The sequence below is a fragment of the Mustela putorius genome, unplaced genomic scaffold (assembly GCF_011764305.1).
Source record: "Mustela putorius furo isolate JIRA1106 unplaced genomic scaffold, ASM1176430v1.1 tig00001069_pilon_pilon_pilon, whole genome shotgun sequence".
In the NCBI taxonomy this organism is placed as follows: domain Eukaryota; kingdom Metazoa; phylum Chordata; class Mammalia; order Carnivora; family Mustelidae; genus Mustela; species Mustela putorius.
In genome coordinates, this window is record NW_025421558.1 from 554,403 (window position 1) to 568,495 (window position 14,093).

Below are 14,093 nucleotides of genomic sequence, written 5' to 3' on the forward strand. Positions count from 1 at the left end.
ATGTATGTACCTGTGGCATTCCTCTGCTGGTCGGCATTCACATAGGCCTCCTGTTTGTCAGTTCTGTTGAGTTGGAGGATGACTGTCTCTTTGAGAAGCTCCCCAGGTTCTTCAGCAGCAGTATATGTACCCTAGTTGTAAGACATGGCCCTCCAGCAGTTCTTGTGTGAATAAGTAGAAGAAAGAAACTTTGTTTTATTTTTTAGGGCTTAGTCTTAATTTTGGAAAGAAGGCTCTTTTCCTTCCTCTTGACACATGTATGGTTGATCTTCATTTATTCGTGGTAGATAGGTTCTATAAAGTAGCTGTGAACACGGAATTAGTGAATATTGAAGTATTGCTTCTAAAGGGGCACTATAGGATTAGATTCTTGCTCTGGTCACAACATGGTAATCATTCGATCAATACTTAATCTTGTTTTGTGCATGTTTCTCTTCAGAGACATCTTATGTAATATAAATTGTTGTTCAGTTCCACTGAAGTCATGGCAAACAGCACTATATGCCTGACGGAACTTACCTGAGATAGTATTTTCTACATAAGGTATATCACAGCTTTCTTGTGCTAAAGAACACTATACATCACTTTAGCAGTACACTTGGGGACCGTTATAAGCAGTGGAATCACCAATAAGAAAGCACAAATGTAGAAAACATGGCACTAAATAGACCGTGAAAAGAACACTTGTTTATGGTGTAAAAGCTGAAAGAAGACCACAGAGTGTCACCTTGTTAAACCTCTGCAGGGAATGTTTGCTGTCCATCTCCAGAAATGTTTTGCTGCCGCATACATGTTTGTGAATGATCATGAAAGCGCTGCAAGTTGATTTAGGGGTTACAGATAAATTTTAGCAAGTAGGTGGTGAATTTGCAAATGGGAAACCTGGGAATAATGAGAATCAAATGTGTATGTTATTCAAGCTCTCCTTATTTCTATAAACTAACAATTTTCACTGTAGTGGGGATTACTTTGTCATTTTAGTAATTACACAGTGACTTAAGAATTCAGGCCAGTGCTTAGGTAAGATTCTTTGAAATATGTCAATTTATGCTTAATTCCCTGTAATAAGAAAATAAACTTTTCTCTCAAAATTAAAAAAAAACCTCAAAATTAATGAAAGTCCATAGATCATCCTCACCAATTTTACGACCTACTAGATGAGCATTTTCCCAAGTTTCATGAAAGTCTTTTATTTCCATTTTGTAATGATCTGTGTGTGTGTGTGTATGCATGTGTTTGTGTGAGAGAGCGTGCACATGAGTCTGCGTCTGCGCCAGAAGTTTATTTTTTACTTAAACTCAGTTTATAGGTACATTGAATCTAATACAAATATTTTCTTTAAAAAGGTTGATGGAAAGTTATTATGCTGGCTCTGTACTTTATCATACAAGAGAGTTTTGCAGAAGACAAAAGAACAAAGGAAGAGCCTGGGATCTTCACATTCAAACTCATCTTCTTCATCTCTTACCGAGAAAGACCAGCATCATTCAAAACATCATCACCACCATCATCACCATCACCATCGTCACAGCAGTAGCCATCACAAGTAAGTACTTCCAAATCATGTTTTCTAAAATCCTCTTGGCATTTAATGCCATGTATTGGTGTTTAACTTTTTGCAAATACTACTTTTGTACAAGTCTAGTTTCTGTTGCACGTGGTAAGCTTCTTGAGTGTTAGGGGCCTTTTCCCTACATTATTCAGTATACAGGCGCACCTTATTTTATCACTTTTTTTTTTTATTGTGCTTCACAGATGCTCGTTTTTTAACAAATTGAAGGGTTGTGATAACCCTGCGTTGAGCAGGTCTGTGGGCACCATTTTTTAAAAGATTATTTATATATTTATTTGACAGAGAGAGAGAGAGAGACAGAGATCACAAGTAGGCAGAGAGGCAGGCAGAGAGAGTGGAGGAAGCAGGCTACCTGCTGAGCAGAGAGCCTGATGCAGGACTCAATCCCAGGACCCTTAGGTCATGATGTGAGCTGAAGGCAGCCACTTAACCGATTGAGTCACCCAGCCGCCCCTGCAGGCACCATTTTCCAACAGCATTTACTCACTTCACATTTCTGTATCACATTTTGGTAATTCTCAACAATATTTCAAACTTTTTCTTTATTAAATTTGTTATAGTGATCTGTGATCAGTGATTCATGACTTGCTGAAAGCTCAGATGATATGAGCTTTTTTTTAGCAATAATTTTTTAATTACTTTGTTAAGGTATCTAGTTGTTTTAGGTATAATGCTTTTGTACAGTTTAATAGACTATAGTATAATATAAATATAAGTTAGGTGCACTGGGAAACCAGAAATGTATTTGACTTGCTTTATTGCAGTATTATTTTTATTGCGTGCTCTATAACCCAACCCAAAGTGTCTTTGAGGTAAGCCTGTATAAAATTATACACTTGGAGTTTGTTTAGCTGTTTAGCACAAAATAAAGATAGGACCTTTATGGAATTACATAAAATTATGATCATATGAAGTAAAAATACAAGTACACCAGAGTTAATACTTCATTGGTTTTATGTTATTAAAGGCCTCAATATTCTTCTTTTGTTTAAATAATAGGTAGGATTTACTTGTAAAAGTTATATTTACAGTTAGAAATACAAATTATAGTCATATGCAGTTATATTTACCAGTGATTAGGGTATATAACTTCAGTGTTTTTGTAGATCATGATAGAAACATTCTAAATTTTGAAGTTTCCAAAAGTGTGCAAAATAATCTTTTAAACTAGCAGTATTTTGCTACTTATTTTAAAATACATAGGCAGGAATTCTATTCAAATATAAACAATTACTTGATTTTTAAAGTGCCTTGGGAGGGAAAAGTTACATAGTGGTAATATGTATGTGATATAAAATTTTCGAATTGTGGTTTTAGTCTTCATGGAAAAATCAAGAATATATTAAACGCAAAATGGACAAAACAGGGACATGATAACCAGTTTTCAGAAGAACTTGTTTTTTTCCCCAAATTTCTCTAATATTTTAGGTAGATAAAACATAATTTCATTTATAGAAAATTGATGCTTATAGTATTTAAGAACAGGTTTTTAGAATATAACGTAGTGCTAATAAGATTTGATTCTACACTATAGGCAAGCACATGTTACGAAGTTTTATTGAGGTACTGATGTTTACTTAGCAATTCTTCCACTTGCCCTACCCTGTAGTACTTTCTGCATGCTGTAGTTGTGGAGTGCATAGTGTCTTCTAATCTAGCTCTTGTGAAGAAATCTTGTAGTGCTTCTTTCAATATCCCAAGGAACAGAAGAACATAAATCTTTCTTGTTTTTGCCTTTTTAAGAAAAACTGACAAAGAAATTATCACAGACCTACTCATGAAACTCCACTAAAGTGTCCTTTTCTCCTGTCCTTTACAAATTTTGGTTAGTGTGTGATAGGACACGGAGTATGTTTATAAAGATCAAATTCTGTGACAGTAACTTCCATCTTTAGAAAGAATAACAGGTGTCAAAAGTAAAAGGAATAAGGATGGTATTGACCCTTAATTTTTTTCCTTTTTATTGCTTACGAAATAGAAATACTGTTTTGTATTTGATGGATGTAGACCATTTAGTTAGTAGGCAACCTGTTTATGAGGTTTTATTTTAATTTTAGTAGGTTAGAATAGTTAGGAGGAGTGTACATACTGTGATATGTATATAGTGGTGGGTGGGGTGGAGGAGAGCAAAAGCAAGTCAATCTGGATCCAGGAACGGCCACCTCAGAAAGCAAAGATGTGAATTCCAAGTGTTTTTGTTAAGCCATTAAAATGTGATTGTTCTCACTTTGAGATCCAGATAGTGCTGTTAATTCATATGTGATTATATGGCTTGCTAATGGTTATGATGAAATTTGTAAAAGAAAGAACAACTGAATTCCACAGTCATGTTGCAGTTTATTGCTACAAATAGAGAATAAGTCAGGTTTATAGAATTACAGCATTTTTCCCCAACTAGTTATTTATTTACAGCTGATTTTTATATTTACAGCTGATTTTTAAGAACATGATCTGATTGTTTTGTTTTTTTGCTTGAAAATTTCTAAAGCTACAATAGTTAATTTTATTCTCACAACTATATGTACTTATTTTTATTTATTGTGTATGCCGCCAGTAATGTATGATGTGTTTTTATGTATATAAACTCAATTTAAGTTTGATATTCCTATAAGGTATAAATTATACCCATTTCACAGTTGAGGCAACTAAAGCTCAGGAATTTTAAGTAAATGGCAAAAAGATCACACAGCCTAGGTCTTTTAACATCTTTTATTGTATAAATATGTGGTGTCTGGTATGTAGAAGATGCTCTGTACATGTTGAATCAATAAATTAGGGGTTAATGCAGGATTGGCTGATACATAACTGCAGGAAAACTTGTAGGGTTCATAGTAAATTATAAAGTCATTATTAGTGTTTTGGCATAATGGAAAAGAATTAGTAATATAGCATTAATTATAAGTAAAAGTAAAATCAGTTCTTACTATAAAATTCCCAGTATTTTCAGCATGTCTGTTCTATAGTTCTGACTCAAGAAACATTAAGAGAGTTTGGAGAGGGTTCTTAGGAAAACTAGGAAAGAAACAAGATTATTTCCTGGTTCAACTTGACACACTATTCTGAGCAACTGGAATTACTCCGAAGGAGGATTATTAGGAAGGCCTTTAAAGATCAAACATTTTCTGTCTGAAGTAGTAAGGGCAGCCCAAGTATGAAGATTGTCATACTTCATAATTAATAGAGCCTTGTTGGTTTTGTGCTTATATACCCCAACTTTTAGTATGATATTAAATTGGCTTTTGGAAAATGATCTGATAAAAGAGAGAATTTAATCTCTATCACTATACCTTTGTTAAAGAACTTAGTAGCAATTGCCTAGCACTTATTTGATTTGAACTTATCTCCATACAATATGATTTATTTAGAATATGTTAGCTTAGTTCAAAAACATAATTGAATATTCATTCTCTGAACGAAAGATTCTAAACATATGCAATTTGAATCCATTGGAAAGAATGTTGTTAAACATATGTATTAAATAAATGTTGTTGTTAGATGTCATTTATATATTTTTCAGAATCAGCAATCTGAGTCCAGAACAAGAGCAGGGACTGTGGAAACAGAGGTAAATATGTTAACATATTTTCTGAAGTATTTTGATACATATATATTCTTTTAATGTGCCATCCCTTTAATTTTGTTACTTAGGCTTTTAAATAATCAGTGATATTCAGTAATATTTTAGGGGAAGAAGAATAACTTCTCACTTGGTGCCTCTGCCCTTTTTACTCTAATTATTCTTATTAATGTTTGGTTTCAGCCATAAATCCTCTGCAGCAATTCAGAATGAAACTCCAAAGAAAAAGCCCAAATTGGAATCTAAGCCATCTAATGGAGATAGGTAAAAATGAATTCCTTTAGTGCTACAAAAATTCAAGTTAGTTGAACAGTTACAGTTGATTGCCAGTTATGACTAGGTAAAAGAATAGAAACATTTATCTTCTGCATTGACTTTTTTGAGTCACCTAGAAGAGTAACCATAATTAGTTAACAGTTTTACTTAATTTTGGCAATGAGCAAGTGGCACTGAACTGTTGTTCTATTTGGGGAATACATTGGGTTTTGAAAAAAGGAGAACAAATCTGAATAGAACATTTTCTTGATCTTAATTTTTCTTCAGTGAAACACAAATCTAAAAATCTAATTGTTATGTTTTAAATTGACCTGCTTGGAAAATGTATTGAAAGTATTATGAGCGTGAGTTTGTTTTTAGTTCATTAGCCAAAAGTTTGCTGATGTTACTGTACAAATTGGCTGCCTATTGCTTTACACTAGAAGTATTGACCCCCTAAAAGCTAATACTGAATTATATTTCTGCAGGTGTATGTAATGTGTGCCATTAGTAAGGTAATTTGCCAGTTGCATCCATTTCTGTCAGGTACATATTTTTTTGCATTAGCCTTAAGGATGTTTGTGGAATTGTCTAATTTATGCAATTTGAACACCTGCTAATTTTCCTTCTACTTCATTTAACTGTGTTTTACTTTTTTCTTTTTAGTAGCTCTATAAATCAGTCAGCAGATAGTGGGGGAACAGACAATTTTGTCCTTATAAGTCAACTGAAAGAAGAAGTGATGTCACTTAAACGTCTCTTACAGCAGAGAGACCAGACCATTTTAGAAAAAGATAAAAAGGTAAGAACATGGTTCACTGAAGCCTGCTAAGATTTACAACTTAAGTTATGCTTGAAAATGCAAGTTTTATTAGACTTCAGTAATTTGGTAATCTTGTGGGTAATTCATATAAGACAAGACACATTATAGGTGAAAATGGTCTTTCAGAATTTTAGTGTTAAGAATTAACTGAGAGCTAATTAGAATTATAATTTCTGAACATTAGTTTTCAGCAAACCTGTAGCTTAAAAATAAGCCTAATGTCTTAATTTGAAAATGACATATAAATGGGATATCCATTATATAAATTCTTGTGGTTTGAGAAAGTAGTTGAGTTTAGTCTTTGACATGCCAATCGTGTATTTCAATCCAGATCAAATAACTGGTGAAAAGTAGTGCTATGGGAATTTCCTGTGTGGTAGTCTGTGATTAGCAGTAGGTGTCTAAGATCATTTTGTAGGAACCAAGTATACTTCTGAGGACTTTGTCAGTTAGATTAGGAGTGTCATATATGTTGTCAATTTTGTGAAAAGTTCTAACACTTTCTGTGTGAACTGGAGCAGAATGCTTTCACATATTTGGTCCTTAGTTTTTTTTAAAAAATGGAAGTATTAATACCATCTCAGGAGGTGGTTGTTAGGATTACATGAAATATAAAGTACTTACTACAGCTCCTGCCATGTATATAGTGCTCATAGCTGCTATTTCTGATGTTGGGTCATCTTTGAGGGTAGAGCCAACTTTTGTACTTGTTTATAGTCTTACACTATAAACTATTCTAGTTTGACTTATTTTAAATGCCTTCTGCAATAGGAGAACATTAAAAATATTCCTTTCAAAACCATGAATAAGACTTTATTATAATGAATTATCTCTATTTCTGAGTATCCATAATGGTGCTTGAATCTGAGCCTGGCATTTAACAACTTTTGTGTTAAATTTTCCCGTGCCTTGATGGTTAGTAGATTTAAATTTATTTTAATACATTTGTATCTTAGTTTAAGCAAGTTCAATATATGAAATTTAGGATTGACATAAAAATAGAATAGTTAGGAGTATCTTACTTTTCATGGTTCTTTTTGATTAGCAGAATTTTTTGAGTAATGAACTTTTATGGAAATTTGTTTTATGCACAAAATTTTCGAGACACATCTATTGCACAAAGATTTACCTATATTAGCCTAGGAAATCTAGGTAAAATTGAATAACATAGTAAATTTGCTATAAAGTAATAATTCCAAAACCAAGTAGTAATACACTGTGGAATTTTGACTTTATTAGTTTGGTTTTTTTTTTTCATAGCATGACTCGTCTGTTTTAGTGCAGTTTGTTTAAAGTTTTCTACTTTTGTTAGTGTTCCTTTAAAAAAAAAAAGTAATGGGGATAGAAATAAGCAGCGTTGTAAGAAAAATAATAATTCTGAGCCTAAAATGGCTACATATTTGCTCTTTTTTCTTATAATGTAAATCTAAGGCAACCAAAATATTTTCTTAAATTTATCTCTTTATTCAGTGATTGCTAGAGCTAGCCATGTATCCTCTAGTGATTGTGAGGATACAAAAATGAGTAAATAAATTGGACACGATCCTTATCTTTCAGAAATTCATAATCTGAAGGCAACACACAGTGGAGTGACCAGAATAATTATCTTAGTTGATCTGATGTGAATTGACATTTCAGAATAGGAATTCCTTTGTAATGTAATAAACAAGAGAATTCAGTTATTCTTTGAATTTGGCAAAAGAAAGGGCTTTTATTTGGGCAATAAGAATATAATACACCATGATTTTCTTTGTCTTTTTGCTGTTATATATCTATACAAAAAGAACATGGAGGGGCGCCTGGGTGGCTCAGATGGTTAAGCGTCTGCCTCTAGCACAGGTCATGATCTCCAGGTCCTGGGATCAAGCCCCATGTCAGGCTCCCAGCTCAGTGGGGAGTATGCTTCTCCCTCTCCCTCTGCTCTCCCCCTGCTTGTGCTCTCTCTTTCTCTATCTCTGTATCTCTCTCAAATGAATAAATAAAATCTTTTTTTTTTTTTAAAGATTTTATTTATTTATTTGTCAGAGAGAGAGTGAGCGAGAGCAAGCGAGAGCGAGCACAGGCAGACAGAGTGGAAGGCAGAGTCAGAGGGAGAAGCAGGCTCCCTGCGGAGCAAGGAGCCCGATGTGGGACTCGATCCCAGGACGCTGGGATCATGACCTGAGCCGAAGGCAGCTGCTTAACCAACTGAGCCACCCAGGCATCCCGAATAAATAAAATCTTAAAACAAAAAACACACAAACCTTTAAAGTTTATATGTAATGAAAACCATTTAAAAATAACCAGAAGCTTTCTTCTCCATGGTTCTGGTAATGAAATTATATAGTATCAATTTATTTTTTAGTTCAAGGTCATAAGGATTTTGCATTTTTATGTATTTCATTGATATTTAAGAAGAAAATGTAGCTTCCTCAAACCACTGGTTTTTTTTTCCTTACATTTGTCTAAGTTAGCAAAATTTTTAAATTAACTCCCTTTTCTTTCTCATTCCATGTTAGTTTTATTTCTGTACTTTGCTCTCCATTTTACCTCAAGTCTTAGGTGATATTGGATACATAATTCCGGATATAAATTGTGATATTTTTCTCTTTTGTCATTAAAAGATTATTTTAACCTGAAATCACCTTTAACATTTACTTTGTTTATATATAATATGAAGTATGTTGTAATTGAAGCATTTTTCTATGGTATAAGCCGTTAAACTTTACTGTTGGCATACCAGTTGCCAAACTCTGTGTCCAGCAAAGCCATTTTTAAATTGAAGCAAAAAAAGGCATCTTCTTAAAAGTTTTACTGACAGTTCAGTATTACCTTAACTTTAAAATATACTATAATAAAATAGAATTTCATTTCACAAAATTTCATTTCTAAATAAGTTATAAAACTCAGGAAGCTGCTAACATCTTCCACTTCTATAATGAATTGCGAATTGATAATGAAGGATGTTTAAAATAATGTTTGTACATGTTTTTTTTTTACATATGCACATATATAAATTTATATGCTTATTTTTCTGTTTCTTAGCTAACTGAACTAAAGGCGGACTTTCAGTACCAAGAGTCAAATTTGAGAACAAAGATGAACAGTATGGAAAAAGCTCACAAAGAAACTGTGGAACAACTTCAGGTAAATGACATTGTTTACATGTACTGTTATGCAAGGAAAAAGCTAACCTTGCTTAATTGTAAATAATACTGTTTTAAACTGGTATTGGTATCTCTATTTTATGTGTATTTGGTGCATTTTCAGCTTTAATTTGGACTTTTTAAAGTTTTTTTTTTTTTTTTTTTTTTTAATTTGAGAGAGGGAAAGCAGGAACCAGGGGGCATGGGGAGAAGCAGACTCCCTGCTGAGTGGGGAGCCTGAGATCATGACCTGAGCTGGCGGGAGACACTTAACCTGCTGAGCCACCAGGCCACTCTGATTTTAATTTTTTACCATTTCTTAATCCTGTTCCCATTAAGAGTTACTGCTTGAAATCACTTGGTAAGGGGATTGAGTATATTAATTCTGAAAACTTTTGCCTAAACTTGTTATGGGGTTTTCAGAGGAGGATACCAGTGGAGTATGTTTGGTTGATCATTGCATGAAAAACAAAAAATTAAAGATTAGATTCATGAAACTAAGATGAAAATAAGGTCTTTAGTACATTGTACAGTCATTCTTGTATCTTTCCAGATTATGGGAAGGGAGGTGGGTGTACAAAGCCAATTCTCAGGGACCTCAAGTGGAGGAAATTTATGCTACATGCAGTGATGATGAAAGGCAAAGGAGTGCACTTTAACCTTTGTACTGTGATTTTCAAGGTGCCAAATAGGATTCTGTGTGCTGCAGCAGGGAGCCTCTAGTGATCAAGGCCAAGGCCAGCCTCCCAAGAGTACTGCAAGGTATACTCAGGAGGATTCCAATATACAGAACAACTGAATGGTGAAGCCAAGAGCCACCATAGTGCCAGAGAGGGCAGTATCTGATGTCCGGCATGCAGAGATGGAGAGCATCCAGCAGGGATAGACATTACTCCCTTATTTAAGCCTTTTCCACCTTGTTTTCATAAATTTAGAAATCAGACCACACTAAATTAATTACATGTTCTGTCGATACACATTCTCACATCTGAGGAATTAATCTTTGGGTAACAGGGCTTTTAAACTTTATTAATTTTAAATCTTAAAGGCATAGAGGGTGCATACCAGCACATAGAGTTTAGACTTAAGGGGGGAGTGCAGCTTGGGAAGGAAGGAAATAATACTGCCCTGAGTTTTTGTTTCTTTTTTTCATTGTAAAACCAGGGTATATGTGCTAGTCCTGTCTTTTGGTTTGTATTACTCATACATCTTTGAAGGTAGCTTAAGTTGCATGAAGTTGTAAAATGGATTTAGGAACCTGAATTTCAGTTACAGCCCTAGTCTTAACATTGATCTTACAAAGAGTTTTAAAGAGAAACTTTGTGTAGAACCTGGCACATAGTAGGCACTCAAATAATTTGAATGAGTATTGATTTATGGAAGAGTCCATCTGCCTTCTGTCCTGAGAAATTGCCCATATAATTGCGTTCTTGGACATTATCATATACCAGTATATATTTGCTTTATGATATTCTTATTCTCATTCAGTTATTATTGCTGAATGATTACCTGGCAGCAGAATCTTCTGCCTGATGATCTCTGATTTAGAGTGGTGTAACCAAAACTCTGGAGTAAATCCAGAATCGAGGTAACAGAAAAACTGTGAGCAATACTTAAAGTTTATGATAAAACTTAGTACGACTCATTGTCCAGAAGAGCAGTTTGTTTTATTTTGTTGGGGACCTCCTCTTTGACATTTTATCCTGATTGGTATCTTAAGCCTAATAACTCTTCTTGGTCAGTAGCTGAACTTCCATGTAATAGAGTAGCAATGTTTAGATAGAAGTATGACATTTCTAACATGATTTTACGTAGGCTCTCTTATTTGTTCTTTACGATAACTTTGAGTTCCCATTTTACAGATGAATTGGTGGTCACTTAATTATTCAGAACTAACATAGAAACCTACATCTTGTGACTCATAAAACTGTACTTTCTCTTGTGTTCCCACCACCTCAGGTCACTCAGGTTTCTGTTCACTTCCCTATATCTTTTGTGTTAATTGCTAGAGACATTCTGTTACAGTTGTGTATCCTCTTTTAACTGTAGTCCCTTCAACCGTGTACTAGTAGGGTTTTCCATTTAGTTGAGTAAACAGAGTTAACTATTTTTCTTACCTGTTATAACAAATAGCCCTGTAGCAGAAAATATACTATGTTCTAATAGTTCTCAAAACATTTTAAACTGTTAAAACCTGAGAAATAAGCAGTGAGCATCACAAGAAAAAAATTGTGCAAAATACCAAAGTAAACAAACAACCTAAGTTGTCTAACAAGAATACCAAATAAAAAATCTACTTTATGTTTAGGAGTGAAGTTAATGAAGGGGGAGAGGAGATTAAGATTTGAGTGCCTGCTATGAATCAGCCTCTGTGTTAGGCTAAGTGTTTTATTTATTTGATTAGTTCTTTCAACTCCTTTTGAGGTGGTGGTGAGGTTTCTGTCTTACGTATGAGAACATAGACTCCAGGTTGCACAGCAGGATCTGTGTTACTCCAGGTAGTCTTTCCTTTAGGTCACTGTTTCTAAACATTTTTAGCTTAATTTGTTAAGAGTTTTAAATTATTTGATTGTTGCAGGGTGTGTAGTAAAGAAGTAATATTAGGATAAAAATTTTAAGTGCATACATATTTAAGTATTGCATTGTAAATAAAATGTACTTAAATTAGAGTAACAGACATTTGGACTTATCTCCATTTAACAACTGATACATTTATTTTTCTTAAGGGTTTTTTTCTTACATAATTTATCAGCAAATAAATTTATTAGTGTTGCAGTTAGGAGAGAATATATAAATGCAAATTGAGAATTAGCTGCTAAAAAAGGGGAAAACTGTTCTCAAAATACCTAATGTTTGAGTTCTTGTGTTTCATACTTAGAATATGAAAATTATAAACTTTGATTTTTATGGTTGCTTCTTATTGAAAACCGAGAAAAGATAATTTGAATGCTGTCAATATAAAAGGTTTTGGATAAATATAATTTACAGAGCTGATGGCAATCTCTTTGAGGCACATTTGCAAAGATACCATTTTTTTAATGCCATTCATTAATCTACATTTTAAAATTTCTGTTAAGATTTGTTTTTGGCAAAGAGAGTCTGTGGTAGTTATAAATTAAATAACATGGAGCTAAAGGAACTAACAATAAAAAGAAAACAATTTAAAACTATTACACTGACTAGGATTGGTCCCCTGAGTAATAAACCAGATGATCATAAGTGTACTCACTTGACTTACTGCTAATTGCCAGGCATTCACGTTATTTGTCTTCTGAGTTTTTGGACTTTTTAATTTTTCTTTTTTTAATGATTTTATTTATTTATTTGACAGAGAGAGATATCACAAGTAGGCAGAGAAATAGGCAGAGAGAGAGGGGAAGCAGGCTCCCTGCTGAGCAGAGAGCCCGATATGGGACTCGATCCCAGAACCCTGAGATCACGACCTGAGCCAAAGGCAGAGGCTTAACCCACTGAGCCACCCAGGCACCCTCGGACTTTTTAATTTTTAAAGGAAAACAATATCCTGTTAAATTCTTTGTGATTTTCTAGATTTAAAATTGAAATCAAATTTGAAATTAAATTTTTTTTTTTTTTTTAAAGAGGGTTGGGAACAGAGGGACAGAGGAAGAGGGTGACGAGAACCATAAGCAGGCTCCATGCCCAGCACGGAGTCTGACGTGGGGCTGTATCTCACGACCCCAAGATCATGACCTGAGCTGAAATTAAGAGTCAGATACTTTAAGCAACTGAGCCATCCAAGCACCCCTGAAATTGAAACTTTTAATTACCCCCTTATTTAATGACTATTGAATAAACAAATGCTGTTAATCAGGCAGACAAACATAAACATGGTTAGATTTGCAAATATGAAATTGTTCTAAGAATATTTGCATTTAGGAGGTATAGGTATTGGGGAGAGTTTGGTTGAAGAAAGGCAGGGGAGTAGAAGTACAAAGCTTTGAAAAAAGGTTTATGTTTCATGAGACTGTTTAAGATGTTATACAGAGAAGGCAGGGTGTTATCTTGCCATACAAAGGCCAAAATTAGAGTAGAAGATGAAACACTGAGGTTAAAAAAAAAAGTATTATCTAGATAATAAAAAATGTTGAAACTTGTGAAGGAAAATAAATGGTTTCCCTACATAAACAAGAGGAAAAATTTTGTTCCTTTTAGCAGCACTCAGATTCTAATCTATTCTCAATACTTTCCCCATTTTGGCTCAAAAACTCCAACAGAAGTGTTTGGTCTTTAATGTTTTTGTATATATGGAGGGGTTCTTATTACCTGGGTTTCCACAGTTAAGAGATCACATAAGGAGACAAAGGCAGTTAAAATATGAAAGTACTCACTTGAAGGTCGCTCTTTACACATTCCTTTTCACTAAACACTGGTGATTGTCTTAGTGCTTTGGCTCAAAGACCGAGTCTTTGGCAGATGGAACATTTTAATGAAGGGGACATTCAGTTCAGATCAATGGCAAAGTGAAACTTGGAATCTTTGAAAAATAATTTCATCCTTTCACAGATCTGAAAACGATGATGTGTAGATGTTCAAATTACATCAAAGGCAGTACCTAATGACTGCTGTGGCAATTAAACAAAAATGAGATCAGAGAGGAAGAACATTTCTGATGGGTGCTTCAAAAAAAATTAGTTGAATAGTATTGAATTGACAGGGTCCCTTTGGCAAAGTGATAAAGTGTGAGTATTTTTACAAAACAGGCCTCCTTTGCTTATTCTA

At 34.0% G+C, this 14,093-nt stretch overlaps 1 protein-coding gene across 14 annotated transcripts in view; it reads left to right on the plus strand.

Annotated features, from left to right (window-relative positions):
• Nucleotides 1-14,093, plus strand: part of FAM76B (family with sequence similarity 76 member B) — a 30,283-nt gene that overhangs the window by 3,922 nt on the left and 12,268 nt on the right. For 11 of the 14 annotated variants that reach the window (XR_199604.3, XR_001179814.2, XR_199605.3 and 8 more), the window contains exons 5-9: nt 1,347-1,546; nt 5,091-5,138; nt 5,334-5,414; nt 6,072-6,207; nt 9,253-9,354. Coding sequence is in view for 10 of the 14 variants with exons in the window: in XM_004754533.3 (XP_004754590.1) it covers nt 1,347-1,546; nt 5,091-5,138; nt 5,334-5,414; nt 6,072-6,207; nt 9,253-9,354 (567 nt within the window). In the remaining 4 variants the exon portion in view is untranslated. Of the gene's footprint in view, nt 1-1,346; nt 1,547-5,090; nt 5,139-5,333; nt 5,415-6,071; nt 6,208-9,252; nt 9,355-10,034; nt 10,116-14,093 lie in introns of all 14 variants that reach the window. The other 3 variants (XM_004754535.3, XM_045087165.1, XM_004754542.3) reach the window with 2 other exon arrangements.